The 21,722-nt window shown below is 43.5% G+C and overlaps 1 protein-coding gene across 1 annotated transcript in view; it reads left to right on the top strand.

The window, feature by feature from the left end:
* The first annotated feature begins 4,288 nt into the window (after positions 1-4,288).
* btbd7 (BTB (POZ) domain containing 7) overlaps positions 4,289-21,722 on the top strand; it is a 32,514-nt gene continuing 15,080 nt past the window's right edge. Inside the window, 3 exon segments of the mRNA XM_079528733.1 lie at positions 4,289-4,839; positions 11,774-11,992; positions 14,434-15,558. Coding sequence (XP_079384859.1) covers positions 11,911-11,992; positions 14,434-15,558 — 1,207 coding nt within the window. The 5' untranslated portion in view covers positions 4,289-4,839; positions 11,774-11,910.

The raw sequence follows: 21,722 nt of genomic DNA on the forward strand, positions 1-21,722 counted from the left end.
AAAGAAATAATTCAATCTCCAACACTCCTACCGCTCTGGCAGTGAGTTACTCAGTGGTACCGTCTGTCACTGCAAAGTGGACCCTTGCACTGTAGGATGGTTCTTTGAATCAGTGTTCGTGGGCTCCTAGCTCGCCATCTTGAGGATCTCCAACATATCATTGTTGTGACAAAAAACCTGACCTGTACAGGTCATAAAGAAAATAAATCACTAAATTACTCAACTCAAGTCAGCTGTAGGGTTAGCCCCTTTCGGAACCCTCGGTTAGCTTTTCTGAAGTTTGGACGTCGCTAGCCCTAGGGTCCCTGATCGGTTATTAAGCCCTCCATGGTATGCAGATGTACATACCCTCCGTTCACGGAGAGCGGCAAGCCGCTTGAGTGTTGGTGAGATATTTCAAAGATGCATAACACGGCTATAGGACACACAAACACACACGCACATATTAACTGTATATATGGTGATTTCGGGTGTGCCATTACAGTACAGTACAGTACAGTGGAGGGTACAGTAGAGGGACCCCCACACGGTAACTCTGTCATTTCTCAACCGAATCGGGCCGGCACCCTGGGTGCGTTCCTGTGGGCCTGGAATCCCCCCCCTCCCCCCGGGGACCCCCACACGGAGTTGCACCACTTACTTCACACGGGTGTGATTTTTTTTGAAGTTTTGGCTTCTCTGAAATTCTCTCTTCCTCACTTCCCATGTCCCGCCTCCCACGTGACGACACAACAGCATTATAAACATCCTGCATGCACGCGGTCGGCCAATCAGAGGCAGTAACTAGGACGTGCAGCTAGCCAGTCGCCTCTACAATGGAAAGTCAATAAGGAAGTGAGGAAGAGAGAATTTCAGAGAAGCCAAAACTTCAAAAAAGGTTACTTAATGGCATCAGCGTTTAATGCGATTTGGTACACGTTTCCGTTGTCTCCTATAGCCGTGTTATGCATCTTTGAAACATCTCACCAACACTCAAGCGGCTCGCCGCTCTCCGTAAACGGAGGGTATGTACATCTGCATCCCATGGAGGGCTTAATAACCGATCAGGGACCCTAGGGCTAGCGACGTCCAAACTTCAGAAAAGCTAACCGAGGGTTCCGAAAGGGACTACTGTAGGGTGGGGGTAAGGAACTGTGATGGGACATTGTGCATTTGTTTGTTTAACTGTATGTAATGTTTTATTTTTATTATTTTCTTTTTTTGTTAATTTGCTTTGTATTTATGGACATTTCCTGATGTTTCTTTGAAGATTTTGTTTAGTATTTGTGCTGTCATGTGGTTGTGGGGGGAAAAATATGTGAATAATTGCTTTGAAAATACTATGTTGTAAAGAAAAATCAATAAACATAATGTTTAAAAATATATATATATATATTACTCAACTCAATTGCTTCAGGTACTGTGGGTCAATTAGCACTAGCTGCATTGTACACAACTAGACCCAAATTGATGCCGAGTATTACTGCCAGCAGCTGGCTGCCCAGCTCAGCTGCTTTAATTGCACTCATCTTTTATCATTAACAAATCAACATTTTGCCATCAGAAACATACACAATATACTCTTAAGTGATGAAATAATTAAAATACAAAACGTTTCCATGTAAAGGTTCAATCACAACATTTAGCGCAATGAATCAATTAATTGTTTTTAACTCACCAAAACACTGTACAAACACAAAACAATCCGAGCAGGTTGTGCTCCCAAGTCCAAGTCTGACTAAACACTTTAACAGACGTTATCACTGGTTTTCTCTTTGAAATCAGTTTAGCAACTTTGTTCTGACGTTCTGTCTGCTTCTCTCTCTCCACTCTGCAGCTTCAGTATGGCAGCCTCTGTGTCATTAAAGGGGAAGTCACCTCACGGTCCTCACCTGCCTGTCCCTTAAAGGGGTGTTGTTGTTTTTGCACATGTACAGTTTTACTGCTGATTCTAAACATGAAACCATTTCCATTTTAACCCTTATTTATCAATTTTGCTGTTATGGATTACTTAATTTATGCATTTTAATGAACTGCTCATATATATTTATTTCATATATTGTATAGGCCTACCCTAATTTCACATGTGGGTTACATGTTAATTGGTTTCGATAGCACATCAGTGAGCTGGATGCAATCCTACCTGGAGGGGAGAGAACAGATGGTGGAAGTGAACGGAACACTGTCCCCCCCCCCTCCCAGTGAGCTGTGGCGTTCCACAAGGAAGCATACTAGGGCCTCTACTGTTCCTAATATATGTAAACGACATGACTTCAGCTTGTGACTGCAACTTGTTCCTGTTCGCAGATGACTCGGCACTGCTGGTCTCGGACAGGGACAAACTGCAGGTTGAAAATGCCCTCAGCTCTGAACTCAGTAGAATCTGCACCTGGCTCGCTGATAACAAACTATCTTTACACCTGGGAAAAACTGAATCCATTCTCTTTGGATCTAATAGTAATCTCAGCAAGGCAAATGGCTTCTTGGTTAGAGTGGGTGACAATGTTATCACACGTAAAGATGAAATTACCTACCTAGGTTCCATCCTGGAGGCTAATCTTTTCGGTGATAAAATGGCCACCAACGTAATCAAAAAAGTCAACCAAAGAACAAGATTCCTTTACAGGATCTCCTCACTGGTCAACAAAAACACCTTGAAGACCTTAACAGGAGCCCTCGTACAAGGCTTCTTTGACTATGCATGCACCTCCAGGTACCACAGCACCTCAAAGGCCCTTAAAACTAGGCTCCAGACTTCCCAAAACCAACTGGTCAGGCTCCTACTCACCCCCCGAACCCACCTCACCCCTGCCCACTTTGACAGACTGGAATGGCTTAGGGTCGACGACAGAGTACAGCATCTTGCAATGGGTCTGGTCCACAAGATTCGATACTCCACCAAGATACCCATGTACCTGTCTAGAAATACTTCCTTAATGTTAACGAAGTCCACACCCACAACACCAGAGGGAGTGCAACGGACCATGTACAACCCAGATTCGGCACAAACAAGGGACTAAATTATTTTCGCTCCTATGCCACCAAAATGTGGAACGCCCTACCAACAGTCATTAAGACATGCGAATCCCTTGACTCCTTCAAAACCGCTCTCAAAGGGCACCTAGGGATGGCTGCAATTCGAAACTGGCCCCCGTAAAATCTGAATCCCCCCCCACCGCCCCCCCTTTTTTCCCTCACTGTATATGTTCCTTTTCCCTTTTTACCTCCATTATGATGAATTCCTGTTCTGTTCTCTGTCTATATAGAAGTGTCTATTTGTACGTCTCTAAATGTTTTGATGAATTGAACATGGTGGACCCTATTGTAAACAAGTGTAATGCTTAATTGGGTCGTCCACTCACAGTTAACAGCCTTTGTATTGAGTTTGTGCTTGAAATGTACTGTAATTCTGCAAACTGTTAATACATATACAATGTGCACTGTAGTTAGTTGTAGCAGTGCCTCAGTTGTGCCAATAAAATGTTTTTGAGTGTTTGTAACAGATGAGACTCGTCAATCACAGCACTTAAACATAGGAACAGCTAAGGTTAAATTTGTCTGGTATATTGAGAAAGATTTATTGTGGTACACATTAATGGTACACAATACACATGCACAGTGACACAGCATATGAGTGCAAAATGAGTGAGGACATTTGAATACAAGACAAATGCTACTCAACACTTTACACGTGACGTAACCACTTGTCCTCAACGGACCGAGGGGGGGTTCCATGATGAACCAAAGGTGAAAGGTCCCTTTGAGTGTACACATTTTACCCATGCACTGAGCAATAGTCGGACGTCTGTCTAAAAATGGAAGTTTTTTTAATGCATAGCTGTTTCCTTTAAATTGAACATGAGAAATTGAGAACAGCTACACAGCAGTCAGCACCTTTACCTATATAGTACACAATATAAACAGCACTTGCTTTGCTTTGCTTTGCAGTGCTTTATTAGAATGCACAATGATTGTGATTTAAGGACATGGAGGTTTGGCAGCTGTCATACAGGGAATGCACGTTTATGTTGTGGACAACATTTATTTTGCAGGGGAGGAATGTAGTACCTACATGGATTGTGCTTGGCTATGGCATCATACCCTTAGATATATACTCTAAGATCATACCTGGTTAATTCTACCTGAAAAGTTAATGTCATGCCTGTAAAAGAAAATCTAATATTAAGTATTGTATCACTGTTCACATCCATGGTTTCCACCACCCGCCAATAGGTGGCAGTGCTAGGTCACAGTAGTAGTTTAAGGAATGCCTATGCCTTGTGTGGGGTCACGTCACACATTCCGAAAAAGGGACTAGAGAGAACCACGTTGTGATTTTGTTGCTTGTGTGTATGAAAACGTGAATGATTATTTTATACACACAAATCGTGTGCAAGACTGCAATTGGATCCGAGTGTAATACGCACAGCTAGAGGGCGCTCGCAAATGTGTTATTACCACATCACTGTGCTTGTCGGGCCTATCTTGGCCAGTCAGCATACAGTGCTGGGATAGGAGGCCATAACAACCACCCAACCAACCAGGCGTTGTGCTGCTATGGGGGAAATACCTAACCGAACCGAGGAGAACAAAAACGCTTTAGTTTAAATTGTCGCAGAAAACACCGCAAATGTGTCGAAAAGTCGATGTAAGTGGGAATCCTAACAGATCGGGAACGGACCGTGGACGCTGACGTCGATCCGTGCGTAATGATTGGAGTTGGAAAAAGAAGGTGTTGAGCTGCATTTTTTTTCCTCCCAGCCAGGGAGAACTTGAGTCGGCTGCTGTACTGGGTCACAACTACGGAAGCTACGAGGGCTAAAGCAGAAGAATAATGGGTCGATCGCTCTTGAGTTTGTGGTAAATAATGTCCAAATACGCTTCCAACAGTTGTGTTTAATGTCACTTGAAGTGAATCTTCTTCGTTGGGGTGAATTAAGTCACAGCGACACAACACAACACATAGCCTACCTTTTAGCCAGGGCTATTAGGATATGCTACTAATTACAGGGCTCTGGGTGGATATTTTTTCGTGTGGCTGGGCTGTAACAAAATATGTGGGCTACTCCTTGCATATTTTCAGGCTATAAAGCAAACATCCCACGTATTTGTTCTGATAATCACTTTTGATAGGGTTTCCGCTGTGCAACGACAGCCTACAAGAAGCCTAAAGCAACAATAGCTCCGTGCTGGATGGTAGGCTACCAACAAAGCCTTTGCACATCATTGATTTTTATAAAAGCTGCATTCAGCACATGATAGGACCCGTTCCTTCCCAGTGGGCTCTGTGCATGATTGTATATTTTTGTGTAGTGGTTCAATATTAGCTTACATGTTGCTGGTTATTGCCACTGTACGTGTCAAATAGTTGTTGATGGTTCATGCTATGGTAACACAAGTCTGTGAGATGACAAATCCCCCGTATGTATCGAGATTCAATTGCTACATTCAAAACATTCAATGCCATTGCAATGCAGAGGGACTACATAATACTCCTCCTGGCTGTTTATAACACTTGGTCGTACTTGGAAGTAGCCTACCGTGCTTTACGACTGCATATTATTCAGCTACTTTAGATAAGTGATAGAGATGAGCTGTATTGCCCATGATTTAAGTGTTTTTTTAAGCTATTAAGTTAGATTGTTTTTTAGACGATGTACATTTTGTCTTCAGGTTTCATCATTGTAATGGCGAGGAGCCATATGCAGTGTTAATCCTTTGGTAATCTCAATGAAATTGTGTAAAGGCTCAGGATTCTGCAAACCAAGCACCCCATTTAACAGGTACGCCCATTATTGCCTGCCTGTCTTTAATGGCTTTGGGTGAATAGGTGTTTTGGTTGGACTTTATGAACATTCATTTTTCATCAGGTTGAGAATTTGCATAATGTCAGTGCTCCAGGGCTACATAATCACATGCAATTATTGCAGTCGCATAGTCAAAGAGTTCTAGAATGACACAAGGGCTGTGTGCTCGTCACAAGTACTTGTCTTGTTGCAGTAGTTGTTTGCGCTGGACTTTGGCCTGAATGCTGTTTACACTGGCCAACTGGATAGAGAACGTAACAAGACGCATTAGACTAGAGTTCACTTAAAACAGCTCTCATCACTGTGTTCCGAGAACACATTTATTCCATTTGGAGGTGGACCTTCTGGCTGTGTTTGTATGTATAGTCATTAAGAGAGTGTGTATGTGCTGCTGTGCACTCTGGTCAAAATTGAGGCCATTTTAACTATGTTTGTTGGTTTTTTCGTTTTTCATACATGTACACAACATGGTGATGCTGAAATATAGGAGCGGAGAGGATCAATACAGCAGACCAAGAGACAAAAACAAAAGACAAAACAAAACAAAATGACAGCAACAAAAACAAAACATTTTGCAGAAGTCAGTATATAAACATAGTTTAAGATCACTACAGTATTATGAGGCATTTCCATTATCATTACGAAGCATATTCAACACATCAATATTCGTTAAGAGTTGGGTGAAGGGTCCCCAGACTTCATCATACATTACACTTTTTTTCTTCAAAATATAAGTTATCCTTTCCATAGCACAACAGCTGCTCATTTCCCTGAGCCATTGGCTCGCTCGTGGTCTCTGAGTGTGTTTCCATGTTAGCGCAATTGTGCGCTTTGCTTGGAGTAGTGACATATCTATGAGAATGTGTTTATTCCTTGGTATGACCAGGGTTACCGGGTACAATCCCAATATGCAGAGTTTTGGATCCAATGGTATCCTTACATCTAGCATTCTATAAAGTATCTGTAAGATCTCGCTCCAAAATGCCACAATCTCTGCATTCCCACATACAGTGAAAAAGTGTGCCCTTTGACTGCTCACATTTTACACAGGTGTCTGGAATATTTTCATTGAACTGGTGTAATTTAGCTGGTGTTATATATATATATATATAAGTGCGCATCAACCAGTTATATTGTAGCAATCTTAATCTAGTATTTGCAGTTTGTCTGTGTACTTTTGCACATATGGCACCCCAGTCGACCAAGGATATATCATCTTGTACATCTTCCTTCCAAGCCCTTAATCTATCATTAGAGCTTTCAGATGAATTGGAAACCAGCATGTCATATATCACAGAGATACGCCCTTTACTATAACAATGATTAGATATAAGTTTCTCCATTCTCGAAAGGAATGGAGTAGTCAATGCTTGGTTACCAGATGATTGATGCCCCTGTTAATTTCCCGTGGCAAGTTGACTGAGAGCCTTCTCGTTCATTCTTGTCTGTATTGATGTACGTCATAGACCCAAAGGTCATGATGCACTAGGAATCATTTTAAAGCACTATATTACCTTTTTATTTGTGGACCTACATTTTTTTTAAGCATCATCAGTTGCAATAAACAAATGTACCGGTTCTGTAGATATTTGGTATAATTGACATGCACTTGTTTTCAGTGTTGTCAGAATGATGCTCAACTTTAAAGGGCTATTTTGCAGATTAGACTTTTGAAATAACTTATTTAATTTGATAATGGAAGTCAATGGTGCCCTTATTGGGCTGAAAGTAACCTTTGCATTTGAGTAATACATACTGTACGTCACATGTCATAGAATCTATGACACATAGATGGCTGAGGTCACAGGATGGCAACATGAAGTCCATGCCATTCCCATGTGGATCCTGAGATGCATGATTCGATTTTAACCTGAATCCTATTGCAAAGAAAACGTGTGATAATCATTCTGATAGTGTTGAGTGCTCACTCTCAAAAGGCACTGAAAATGTAAAACAACACGTTTACGTACCAGCCTAGCTGCGATTTTCCAGCACCCAGAATGCATTGTGAAGTATTACAGTATATTATATGCCAGATTGACATGTCCTCCTCACAATAGAAAGATAGGATTATGGTAAAACAAAATCTTGCCCTTTAAGTAGGGTTGTCACAATTATTACATAATTGTCTAATCGCAATTATTTGAGGTTATCGCGATTATTTTGTCATAATCGTGTCCATGTTGAAAAATGTTCATACATAAAAAAATAGAAATGGCAGATCTACAAGCTTCGTTGTAAGCTTGTAAGATCTGCTATTTCTGCTAGTATAAAATGTATTTAAAAACATGTCTTGAAATATTTCAGTTACTTGTCATATCTGCCCAGTGTGCCTTTTTATTACTTTTTTTTAACAAAACCTAATAGGTAAACAGAATTGTAAATTATATTTGTAGTGTTTTCCGATTTTCAATGCCAAAAACACATTTAAATTGTTTATTTGTGTGACAATTAATTGTCAACTTAAATGTGTAATCGTTACAGCCCTACCCTTCAAGAACAATTTCTTAAGCATAATATTTGCTGTACCATTAATAGAGGAAATAGCTGGTCTGCTATTTTTGGAAAAAGAAAAAAACGAACATTTGCCAAAAATCTAGGGATGCTGTGGTTCTGGCTGGTAATGCCATGGTTCACTGTGCTCATTGACACGGGTTAATCCAGAGGCTCACTGTCATGAGTCATCTGGTGACATTCACACTTGTGTTTCCTCTGTCGTTTTAGTGTTGATGTTTTCCAGTCCATTCTGATAGTTTCCTGTCGTTGTCCTGACAGAGCCTGTAATCAGTTCAACAACCGGATGCACTGTTGGACTGATTGGTCTGATTGGCAAGAGCATTGCAGAGATAAAAGCGGTCTTATTTTGCCCTAGAGTTGAATCTTTTAGAGAAAATTGTGACATGACATTATTATTTGAGAGGGTTTAATTTATTCCATTTTGTTTCGGTACTTCATGGCCTATATTCCTCTTGTGCAACTTGCTGCAGAGACGGTGCACACACACATCAATCCCACAGAGGTCAGTCAGTGTTTAAATGTCCTGGTTTCTGATCCCTACCGCATTGCTCATTATGACCTTTTAGCAACGCTTATGATTGTATCAAATATCCAGAGTTGTACAGTCTATGATTACCCAGCCAGTATTATTTCAACCCTTGGTTGGCAAAGCAAGTAAATGACAGACTGTGCCTTCCTACTGGTCACTTCAGTTTATCTGACTGCAGAAATGTTTACAAATGAGATGTTTCCAGGTAGTGCATTGTGTATGTGGAACAGACTGTGGCGTGGATTGAGTAGATTATTATTACCAAAAGTATTTCATAAGTCCTCTGCAGTTCTTTAGAAATTATTTTCTTCCCTTTTATGAAGGTAAAAGTATAAACAAATGTGCCACAAATGAGATATAAGCTGATACCGAAATTCCCTGATGGAGTATTTAGTGTAGCAGAAAGTCCCTGATGGATTTAGTGTAGCAGAAAGCAAAGGTAAAAACTAAAGCCTTGTATTTGTGAGAGACACTTTAATTAAATGTCACTGTCTAATTTTAGGACAAAGCATTGTGGGATTCAAGAATGTTCTGCTGTGATACTGGCATGGTGACAGCGAAAACATTAGAGGCTATAAAAATAAAATAAAAGTGAAAGGTTGTTTATTTCTTCGTCAACTCATTCATGGGATTTTCCTTGGGTCAGGGGAAGCTCTAAGAATAGGCAATTTTAAATAGTCTAGATCTAGAAGTCATAATTGAGAAGGATCCATAGTGGGGATATTGAAAAATACTGTCAGAAATCCCCCCCCCCCCCCCCCCCCCCCCCGTTCAAGATGGAGAGGGAGGGTTCTAGATTAGTCTACTAGACTCTAGCCTAATCAAACAGTTTGACACCAACAATGTTTTGTATGACTTGGGTATTTCTTGTTGTCCAAATATTTCTTTGCATCTGTTTAACTTTTAACTTTATCAAGCCGTTGTTAGTTCATCACCATCGCCACTGTCACCCTCATGCAAATGTTTGGTCATGTGTGTTTATGTAGCTGAGTGATGGCATGGGGCGATGGGCAGCAGTGAAGTTCTGATACGATCTGCACTGGAACTGGAGGGCTGAATTTGAGGCAGTGTGAACAGAAAGATTCCCAGATGCCTTCCTATTCCCTTTTTTCTAGCTGTGATGAAGAAATCCATATAAATGATTGATAAAGTGACTCGACTGTCATTTGAATAATACATCAGTCCTCTCTGTTCCTCTGCCAATCGTTTTTGTATGGTAATGTGCTGTGGGAGGCGGGAGGTCGGTCTGTTCTACCTCTGTAAGTGGCTGATTTAAATACAATGATCCTCCCAAGTAAAGGCAAGGTGTGCGTTTTGACGGTAGCATCTCTTGACTCTATATGTGTTCGTCTCTGTCTCTTTTGCTGTGTGTCTCTCTAGTTGTGTGCACGCAAGGAGGGTGCAGATCTGTGGGGGTAGGGAGTGAGTCTTTCTCCTGTCAGCTCTCATTAGAGACGCATACTCCAGCCAGGCTGGCCTCTGCCCTTCCCGTCTGTGGCATTGCCCTCCTCTGTTCTTGCGCTGAACTCAGAACAGCCACACACAGAGTTTTAACTCACAGAAGCGGCTGGAATTATTCAGCATGATCGGAGAGATTATGTTACAAGATAATGTTGGACGCCTCTTATTGAACATTATTCTTTCTGCATCCTGCACTGCAGCTGAAGTTCAATTTGCTTCAGACATAACAGTTGAATGTGTGTTTTTAGCTCTGGTTCTTCTGTGTAGCAGAGAACCAGTTCCCAGTGTGTTTGTGTTCAACTGATGTGGTGGTTGCATTGTTTTTCACCCCCCATGCCTTTGTAAACAAGACGACACATCTCAAGGGGTTGCTTCTCTATCCTACATATTCAAATTTAATCTCCAATTTTGTCCAAATGAATTCCCTGTGAAGCTTGGCGTGTGCGTGCGTGTGGTGTTTGGCTGTGGTTTTTCCATAGAGCCCTTGGGAGGTTGCAGTCAGTGTGGCTCTATGGGGGCAGACATTGTGATTTATTAGCATGGTGGTGGGCAGAAAAGAAACTTGCAGTTTGAGATAAAGCAGATCTCCCATCACACCCCTGCTCTCAGTCTGGCCTCCCAGTAGTAGAGAGACGAGAGGGGCTGTGTATGTGTCGTGACTGTTTAGATGTTAGGGATTAAGGTTTGGGTGAAATAGCTTTGTTTTTGCTTCACAGAATGACAAATCGTGTCCACTAATCTGGTTAAGCGAGGTAAACCGATCTTTACACACACACACACACACACACACACACACACACACGCAGGTGATCAATGAATCATGTCTGAAAAGCGTGAAACTTTTCTGTCAAACGAGCAACATCTCAGTCAGGTTTGAGCAGGTTTAGTAGAGCGTGTTTCAGGGTCAAGCCAGAGCTTGATCTGTAAAGAGAGATGTGTGGGAGGTGGACTAGGAGTTATGTAGAGTGGGTGGTGCTAGGTTGTGCCTTCCTGCTCAGCTCACCGTACATCTGCGTTACATTTGTTGTTGCCTGCCAGTCAGTATTTCCTGAGGGCCAGGCAGAGGAAGTCTCTGTTAACTTAAGACACCGTGGAGTGGTGTTTGGAGGCTGAACAGAGACAGACGGTCTTCCTCCTGATGAGCAGTGTCACATAAAAAAAGAAAGACGGAGAGCAAAATCTATTGCATTTTAGGAGGGGGGGGGGGGGGGGATCAAGGAACTTTGATTCATGTTCCAGTGGAAATCAATGCGGCTGAAAACGATGTGAAAGATGGTGATACGTTACATTTCACTCGTTTTACCATCGGCAACATTCCCAGTAATCATTGACCCAACCCCAAAAAGAACAAACAAAACTATGTCATATCTCATATTGTAATCCTCAGAGGGACGTTACTCCACATTCAGAATTCAAGCACTCGAACTTAAACTACTTCCTTTCTGTCTTTCCCCTCCCTCTTTAATCTTCTTTCTCCCAGGTATGGCAGGCTGGGCTTGGGGCTCTGAAGAGGCTTCAGAGGAGCAGAGCCTGAGCCACTGCGCAGACTGCTGAGGACTGGACAGAATGACTCGGCAGGAGGGGGGACCCCCAAACAGCAAGTGAAGAGAACTGAGGATGGGTGCCAATGGATCAAGCTATCCGCACTCATGCTCTCCTCGTATAGGGGGAAATTCACAGGCACAGCAGACATTCATAGGTAGGTCGTTGTATTAACACAATATGCTGTGGTTTGAATCATTGACTTGAGATGACGTTTCAAAGTCAACTTGGATGGCCATAAAGTTCTTTTTTTATGAATGCATTTTCAATTAGCGCGTGATCGATGGATGCTCGCTTTACACGCATCACTGTCAGTCAGACATTATTTTTTCCCCAGCCTGCCTATCACTTCTGGAACGAAAATCATGTGTGACTGATTTGCTTGACTGGAAATGTTCAAGCTGTATTCTATTAGATTTTTATTTTCTCTGGCGCTTCTCACAGGGAACTGCTCAACCATCGTCAAACTGCCTGTACCATTATTCCCAATCCAAAGTCGTATCCATCAATCTCTTTCATTAATTCCCAATGGAGGTGTTATTGATGGCCATTTCTGAGTGCCTCCCTGATGCCTGTATGTTTGTTCTAATGGTGTTAAGACGTTTTAGAGAATGTCTTTCCAAACTCTGGCTGTAGTTCATTATTAGCAAATACTTCCTATAATGATCAATGAATTTCCCACAGAGCCACTATTGGCTACACCTATATTACTGAGATTTTGGCGTGGCAATAATTTTCTCTATGGCAGAATGTGGAGAAACGGGTCAAGGAGAAGGGTCGAACTTGGGTACTCGCAAGACGCGACTCACAAGCAGCACTACAGTATGTGCACTAACTGCATGAGCAACCCCTATAGTACTGAATTAAATTGCAACCAGGTGTGTTTGTAGATAACTACAGTAAATGCAATCAGCATGTAACAGTCGTGTAAAACGAAATCAGAGTGTGCTGATCTTGTTGCCATAGGCTCATGTTTGCCCATAGGCCTTGTTTTTCTTTGCATTGTACAGTAACTGTTGATGAGATTGTGATAAAGGGTGCTAACAAGTTGTTGGGCTGGCAAGTAATTAAGTCGAGTCGAGTCATGATACTAGTGCTGTGTCTTTGTGTCCATGTGCTGCTTGTTAGAATCGGGTACTTTGTTATTGGCCCGACTGCAGTGCTAGAGGAGCATGCATGCATGTGAAAAGATTGCTTCACAGACGGCTCTTTCAGTTGTACCGTAGATTATGTGCCTCAGCTGCAAACGGCTAGGTATAACAACCATTGATGAATGAGATAAAGTATTCTGATCTTTTGATAAAATGTATTATATACTTTATAACCTTTATCACCAATTTGACCACATTCTTAGTTCTTATACATTTATCACAAAGGATGTGTTTTGAATTGTTGTTTGTGATAGCTTGCCGATTGTAATGTAATTTACGAGGCATACAACAGATGTCCACTAGAATCCTTTTGGCACATGGCCCACTGCCCATGTTAAAACCTGGCCTGTGGCCCTCTGTGCAAAAGAAAATCGTCTGCATTTCTATAGCACCTTTATCCATTGCTTTACACTGTATTATATTCACCTATTCACACACTGATGGTGGCGGCTGCCATCCAAAACCACCCCATCAGTTTCGAACCAGGAACCTCTCGGATGACCACTCGACCTCCTGAGTCACAACTCCCCCAAGAAATGTGGATGTTCCTGCTTTAGAGGCATAATTGGGTTTTAATCAATGACTGTTTACGTGTTTACTGTTTGACGTTGAATCAATTATTCTGATGTTTTTCCCCAGGCTTGAAATTTAAGGTAGGAAAAATAAATTGCAGTCTCTGAGAGTTTTGAGGTTTGCTGTCCCAGGCTGGAGTCACAGTACAGTATTAGAATGATTATTATGTGGGTCATGGTGACAGAGACAGAGAAAGAGAGAGTGAGAGGCTTCCTCTGACGTAAGAGTCCCTCCTCTCATGCCAACAATGACTGTCTATAACTAGTGAGTATAATTGACTTTGGCTAGTGGTGAATGGACTCAAGTACATTGAGTGGCACAAAGCAGGTCAAAGTTTTATATGACCTAATTGACTTTTGAGTTTGCTGATGTTTTAGCAAAAAAGGAAATAAGGAGATGTCTTGAATTTTCTGTTGAAATGGATCCCATTGCTTTGGTAGCTGGGTCAGGGTAGAGTGTGTGTTTGCCCTGGCTTAGCTGGTCACACCACAGAGTGGTAGAGACAGATTGGGTTTCTACCAGTCAGCCCTGCAGACTAAACACCAGTCAGTGTGAAGATGTGTTAACATTATTAAATTCAACATTAGCCACTTAAATGTTCTATACTTGGAAAACTACTACTTAGTTGACTGGGGTTGGTGATGTACTTGGTCTGCTTTACGTCACGTCACAATCCTATTAGATTCGCTGTTTTTCTGTGTTCCTCCAAGAATGAGGACTCAAGCCTAGGGTCAAACTAGTTTTTAAGAAACGCAGCTGGACAATTATGAAAACATGCCACATATGTCTGGTGTAGACAATAATCACAATATGTAAAGCTCTTTGTCCAAACACAACCCAAAGCTAACCTTTTACTTGTGTATATGTGTTGCAGGGACCTCTTCCTACTCTCAGCATGGCTATGGCTGGGAGTCGAAGCTCTACAGCTTGGAACACAGCCATGAGCGTCCCACGGACAGGAAGAAGAAGAGCCTCGGCCTGGCCACTCTCAAGAGGAGGTTCATCAAACGGAGGAAGTCCAGCCGCTCGGCCGACCATGCCCGCCAGATGCGTGAACTCTTGTCGGGGTGGGACGTCCGCGACGCCAACGCCCTGGTGGAGGAATACGAGGGCACGGCGTCCCTCAAGGAGCTGAGCTTCCAGGCCAGCCTGGCGCGGGCCGAGGCGCCCAGCCTGCAGCGGAACCTTGCTGCCCTCTACCAGCACAAGTACTGCACCGACGTAGACCTCATCTTCCAGGACACGTGCTTCCCTGCCCACCGTGCCGTCTTGGCGGCACGCTGCCCCTTTTTCAAGACGCTGCTGTCTTCCTCCCCGGGTTATGGAGCGGAGGTCCTCATGGACATTGAGACGGCGGGCATTGACGTCCCCATGTTCTCTGCCCTACTTCACTACTTGTACACCGGGGAGTTTGGTGTGGGCGGGGCAGAGGATGCCAGGCTGCAGAATGTGGATGTGTTGGTGCAGCTGAGTGAGGAGTTTGGAACGCCCAACTCCCTGGAGGCAGATATGAGGGGGCTGTTTGACTACATGTGTTACTACGATGCTCTACTCAGCTTCTCCTCGGACTCCGAGATGGCGGAGAGCTGTAACGGAGGAGGAGCCGGGGCGCCAGGAGGCAACGTGGGGCCGAGTTGTCTGGACGAGGATCTGAGGGCCCACAAGGCTGTGCTTTCGGCACGCTCGCCTTTCTTCAGGAACCTCCTGCAGAGACGCATCCGCACAGGGGAGGAGATGACAGAGCGCACGCTGCAGACACCCACGCGAATCGTACTGGATGAGTCCATCATCCCGCGGAAGTATGTCCGTGTTATCCTGCATTGCATGTACACGGACGCGGTGGAACTGGGGCTGGTGCTGCGGGGCAGCCCGTCCGCAGGCAGCCTGGGGGAGGTGCAAGCCCTGGTGGCGGGGGGACGAGGAGCCAGCACACGCACAGAGGAGGCTATGGAACTCTACCACATAGCTCTCTTCCTGGAGTTCAGCATGCTGGCTCAGGGTAAGACACACACACACACACACACACACACACACACACACACACACACACACACACACAGCCTATCAGTGACACTCTTGGTGCACATTACAGCCTCAGGGTTCAGTTTGAGTTAATCTCAGCATCCTTTGGTAATCTGTCTGCTGTATTGGGGCTGAATTCTAGGACGGTTTCAGCTGCGAGGCAGAATGCTGCATTGCATTAAATCCTCTAAACCAGTCTTGATAATGTGGATAAATGCCTGAATGACTGAATCACAAATGTAAAATCAGGCTGTCATGTTAACTGCTGCTCCGTGATTTCAACCCAACAATGTGAGTTGGATGGATGGCCTCACATAAAGGCCTCACTTTTTCTCTAAACACATTATGGGCTATAGCATGGCCTGGCAAGTATCCTGTCTCCCCCCATAAGGTTCATATTCTATTTTGTTGAGTTGACCCATTCCCTTGATGTCCTCCCATCTCATAAAAGTGGATTGTGCAAATTGTATCTTGACATATATGTCTGCAGACCAGGCTGGTGTAAATGGAAACAGCATGGCTGATTGTGATGGGTGTCACAGCAGTGGCTGCCAGTAATAGATTGATATAGGCAGGAGGGTTTGTCCATGTCTCCAGCGGCAGACAGCTTATATTGATACACGCAGCTCCTGTCAAGACTTCATCAGTGATCTATCCATCATTATGTTGATATGGCGGCTGTCACCGCAGGGCTTGAAGAATGACCCCTAGGAGGACAGCAAAGGTTACAGTCAGGAATTAGCCTATCAAACTCCACCAAAGATATGTTTGAAACCCATGTAGCTTCTGGTGCATGCTTGAGATAAATTTTGCACCATCATAGATTCAACTAAAAATTGTCTATACAATCTGAATATCAAATCAATCAGAACTAGATAAAGTGCCCCTTGGGGCACAGGTCTCCACCAGGGCAGCTCAGGTTGTGGCCTCCTGGTGGCAGTGGTGACGCTATAATAGGCCAATGTGAAAAGGGTGGCATTTCTTCTTACGCCTTGGATGGCAATTGGATGATTTGAGGCATTTTGTTCCAAAAATGTTTTTGCAAAAATCCAATGCTATAACAGGCCAATGTGAAAAGGGTGGGATATATTCAGGGGTGCACACTATTATTTTGGGCTAGTACTCAAAAGAGCACCTGCTCTGACATGTAGTTTGGTGCGCGGGGGGGGGGTTGGTACAGACGTTTGTATCCTGCCACAACGTTATGCTGCTTTCACACAGGCAGATGCAACAGATGCAAAGCTACACTTAGTACACCTAGTCACAGACAGTGTCGTCGTTAAGCAGCAGTAAGGTCCGACGGGCAGCAGCTGTCCGTTTATCATTAGCACAACCACAAACGTCCAACACATATAATGAATTACTCATTGTATATGTGTGTGTAACCTACATTGTCTATTGTCTAAGTGACAGTTTTCATATTGTAAATATGGTCGCTAACGTGGTTTAGCGACCAGCACTTTGACAGCTCATCTATCGTAGCTTGTTTACAAGTGAAACGGACTTCCTGTGCAGAAACTGCCTCAAGAGCCACTTGTATTGATTAGTCGACACTAGTTTTATTTCTAAGTCTACTTACAGGACATTAACATCTCATTTGAGTTCCTTTTGAGTGCCTGTCGGCATTCTCTAAAGTCTAAATCCCTGTCTCTCAGCAGTTGGTGCACAAATGCGCCTCCATGCCTTTGATCTACCGCGCACCAAACGTTTTGACGACGCATGCGCACTGGCACACCGCTTGTGTGCACAGCCTAGTAGGAAAGTCCGTGAAAGATTTCACGTAATTGCACGCTGCGTTCATGATTTGAGGCATTTTGTTCCAAAAATGTGTGTTGCAAAAATCCATCTGCTGGTGGCGCTATAACAGGCCAATGTGAAAAGGGTGGGATATATTCCTCAGCCTAGCAGGAAAGTCTGTGAAAGATTTAACGGAAATTGCACGCTGCGTTCATGATTTGAGGCTTTTTGTTCAAAACGGGCCAATCCTGCAAACTTGTTAGCCAATTAGGATGGAATATGAAATATCGGACAGATCCGGCTTGAACACATGACTATAGAGATAGTGTGTAATGATTTTTGGACAGAATCTGGAGGAGTAATGTCAAAAACGTTGTTTTTCAAAAGTCGACCTCCTGGTGGCGCTATAACAGGCCTTCTGGAAATTTTCAGGCAGCGGTTCATCATTGGCATCCAGGGAGTGTGTGTGCAAAATTTGGCATCGACCGGGTTAACGGTGCCGGAGATTAGCTGGTAACGGACGGACGGACACACGGACGGAGTGCAAAACATACTCTCTCCCCAATGCCTTCGGCCTGGTGGAGACAATAACCTTTAGAATATTAGTTAACCTGCTTGACATACAGGCAAATGTACCAGAGAATATTTTTTTGTGGTTCATGCATGTGCTCTGACTGCTACATGAATCTCAGAGGGGTCTCTTATCACATCCTGTGCCTACACTCTGTCACACAGCTATGAGGATTAACTGACATGTCATGCACACCAGATAATGACATGTATCCTACTCGGATAGGAAGGTGCAGGGATACAGGGGTGGCGATAAACATGGAATTTATGTATTCATAAAATCGCGTTGTTTTAAAACCTTTGCTATCTCTGGGTTTGACTACAGCACAACTTACGGGTGCTCCGATCAGGTTTTTTGGGACCGATCCCAATCACCGATTGTTTTTCTCAAGATCGACCGATACCGATCTTGTGCATAAGGGGAAAATTGTAATATTGCCAAAATTGTCAAAACCCAGGTCAAACCTGTTCCTGTGTGTGTGTGTGTGTGTGTGTGTGTGTGTGGCGCGGAAGGGGAGAATGTTTAGGCCTGTCACAAAGATTCAAAACAATATTACTATATATCTGATTGCCTTTTGTTTTATACCACTTAAATGGTACAAAAGATCGGTTTCTCCAGATCAGGTAAATTGCCGATCACCGATCTTGTCTTTGGAGTGAAAATCGGCCGATCACCGATCGGTGGCCGATCGATCAATCAGAACACCTCTAGCACAAGTTGCACAACTATTGATGTTCAAGAGCACAGAGATGCTTGCCCCATTATGAACTGATCAATATGATCAGCACTGAATTTGTGCACACACACACACACACACACACACACACACACACATGCACACAGACTATGCACACAATGCACAGCTTGGTTAGAAACCACCACCCTCTCCCTAAATCTAGTGGCACTCTCGGGGTCACTCTTGCAGCTTAACCCATTGATGCCTGATGCAACGTATACGTTGTTCTACCCTTGATGCCGGCGCGCTCCCTGCGTCTCATCAGCTATTGCTATACATGTAGCAACATAACTATTTAAAAAATTATTAATCCGAATTTGAAGGTTTTTAGAAACCTTAGGTCAGGCCCTAGAAGGCGTTTCCAGATTCGGCCTCAGGCATCAATGGGTATGAAAGCAGGCGATTCCTGTCATCCACAAACCACACCCCCTCAGCGAGACCCCACTCCAGTGTATTTTTATCCTCTCGCTTCCCTCTCTCACAGAGCTGCACAGCTCGCCTCTAATCAGTTCCCATGAAACCTCCATGTGGAATGTGGTGGGATGTCTGAGGTTGTGAACCAGTGTCACACTATCGAGGTCCCCAATCTTTGTCCATGCTGGTGCTCCATGTTATTGCCCGTTCTGGTTCTTTCACTCTCCCCCTGTCTCCTCTCCTTTTGCTGAACGGTCAAATCTGTAGTGTTACAATAACTCTGAGAGTTTAAGGATTGACCTGTAGGAGCCATTTCTTTCTCAATTTTTTTTACTGTGGAAACAAACAAACAAAACCCCCAAAAATAACTAGCTTGAACTTGTGCGCATAAAAAAAACCTGAAAAAGAACACAACATAACTAGGTTGAACTTGTGCATAAACATGATCATATTGGACTGGAAATATCGTGCTCGCCCAAGTGTCAAATGAGCTTGGAGCGGAGCTGTGATTTGATTTCCATGTGACAGCCTTGTGTGACCCCATCTCTCAGTGGCTGTCATGGCTGTTGAATTATCACAGGAGGCGACAGAGAGGCTTATGTCAGGGGCTTTATTATGCGGAGGAGACTTCTCATCTATCACAATGCACTCGCCCTACTTTCTGTCTATCTGTGCGTAAAGCAATCTGAGAACCCATCGTCAAACGATACAGGAAATACAGCGCCCTCTTTTCCTTGAATTTGACGGAGTCAACAGTCTGTCTCAAGAGACTATGTGTAAAGTGATGTGTCCCAGTTCCAAACTATGTACTAATACTACTATACAGTATTCAGTATGTGCTATATCATCTATAAAACCGTGGCGGTTAACATGCAAGATATTCACATATTGCCCCTTTTCTCTAGCAGGAAATGATGAACATTGCAGAGCTTTGACTTAATTAACTGCCAATAGTGTCCATCAACCCTGCACTCAAAATCCAGGGATTTTTTGAGCATACATACAAGCAAGTAATTAAGTATATACTGTATTATTTATTTATTTTTCCAGTGTGAATGCACTGCATTACTCAAAACAGTCAGATTTAGTTTGTATTATATTATGGAACTGGGACACAGCAAAGAGTTGTTTTTTGGCCCTCAGTGGCCTTTGGTTAGGAGCAGGCAGATCTGACAGCTGAAAGTCGTTCCTCCTTACGAGGTCTCAGGACACTCGAGAAGCCTCTACGTTCAAACACTAACCGATATTAAAAGCCTTATTAATTTTTCAAGTACACCACGGGGGGGTGTGTGTGTGTGTGTGTGTGTGTGTGTGTGTGTGAGACACTCGGAACAACACACACACACACACACACACACACACACACACACACCCCGCCTTCAGTACCCTTTTACAATAATTTCAGAGGAAGGCAAGGCAGTACTGTTTGCCTACTTTGAGCTAGACTCAAGACAACATTTAATTTCCAAAGAATGAGTTCCTTTTGTTCCTGGACAGAACATCAACTTTCTTCTGCTCACTTGGAATGTGGCCTGAGACATCAGGCGCTTTCTTCTTTTTGCTTCTCCCCCCCCCCCCCCCCCCTCCCCCCTTCCTGTGCTTTTGGCTTTTCTTATTCATGTGTTTGGACTGAGCACTACTGAGTCTGTGTAGAATAAAAGCTTGTGTCCTTGAGTAATCAGACATGTTTCACATTCAGAAATGCTGTTTACACCCGTCCCCCAATGCAGCCGATGCTCCAAGTGGCTTTGGCAAACCGTGTGTTCTGTAAACGCAAAAGGAGAGTCCGACCACTGGCGGATATTCCGGTCTGATCCCGATTTTGGAGGGTCCTAGACCGCTGATTACTGAAGTCCGATATTTTGTCAAAAAAACTTTGAAAAGTTTACATTTGATTAGAAAGTTTGTATTTGAGAACACTTTTCTTATCATACATTCTCCATTCATTGTCAATGGGAATTTAATGTTTGAAAGACGAGAATCTACACTATAGCTGAATTGACGAGAATCTACACTATAGCTGAATTGCTCTAATTGTCTATTGCTTCATTGTCACTTTTCTGTCTTTCCAGCCAATCACAGTTGGCATCTTCACTTTTCTGCTCTCACTTTTTATCCTCAATATGTACTTTGCTCAGCCAATCAAATCATCGCTATGGGGTGCTCAGCCAATCAAATCATCGCTAAAATTCACACAAACACAAAGCTGGGCATAGGAGTGGCTAGCGCGTCGCCCTTCCAAAAAGTAAAATAATGACCGATATATCCGTTTTGACTAATATCTCGGTCTGGCTCAAACACTAAGAGCTCCAAATAACAGCAGCGAGACAAAACTGCAAGCATTTCCTAATTCCTCCTGAGATAGCCATGCGCTATGGCAGGATGGATTTCTGCAAACGTGTTGATATTCAGTCGTTCGGCAAGGCTCCAGTGGATGCGGTGTATACCGCCTGGAGAGAGCAGGGGGGGGGCACACCTGGGAAGGAAGGGCTTTACTATTAGATCAGTGGAGCCTGCCTGGACATTTGTATGGGGGGGCGGGGGGGTGCTTAACCCATTTTCACCTGAGATCAGATTCTAAAAATGTCTTCTACATCCTGACAGTTATCTGAAAAAGCTATGTTTCTATGTCGATTTTTCAAAAATAGCAGACCTACAAGCTCGTATGAGCTTGTAGATCTGC

This window comes from Electrona antarctica (genome assembly GCF_951216825.1).
Source record: "Electrona antarctica genome assembly, chromosome: 18".
NCBI lineage: Eukaryota > Metazoa > Chordata > Actinopteri > Myctophiformes > Myctophidae > Electrona > Electrona antarctica.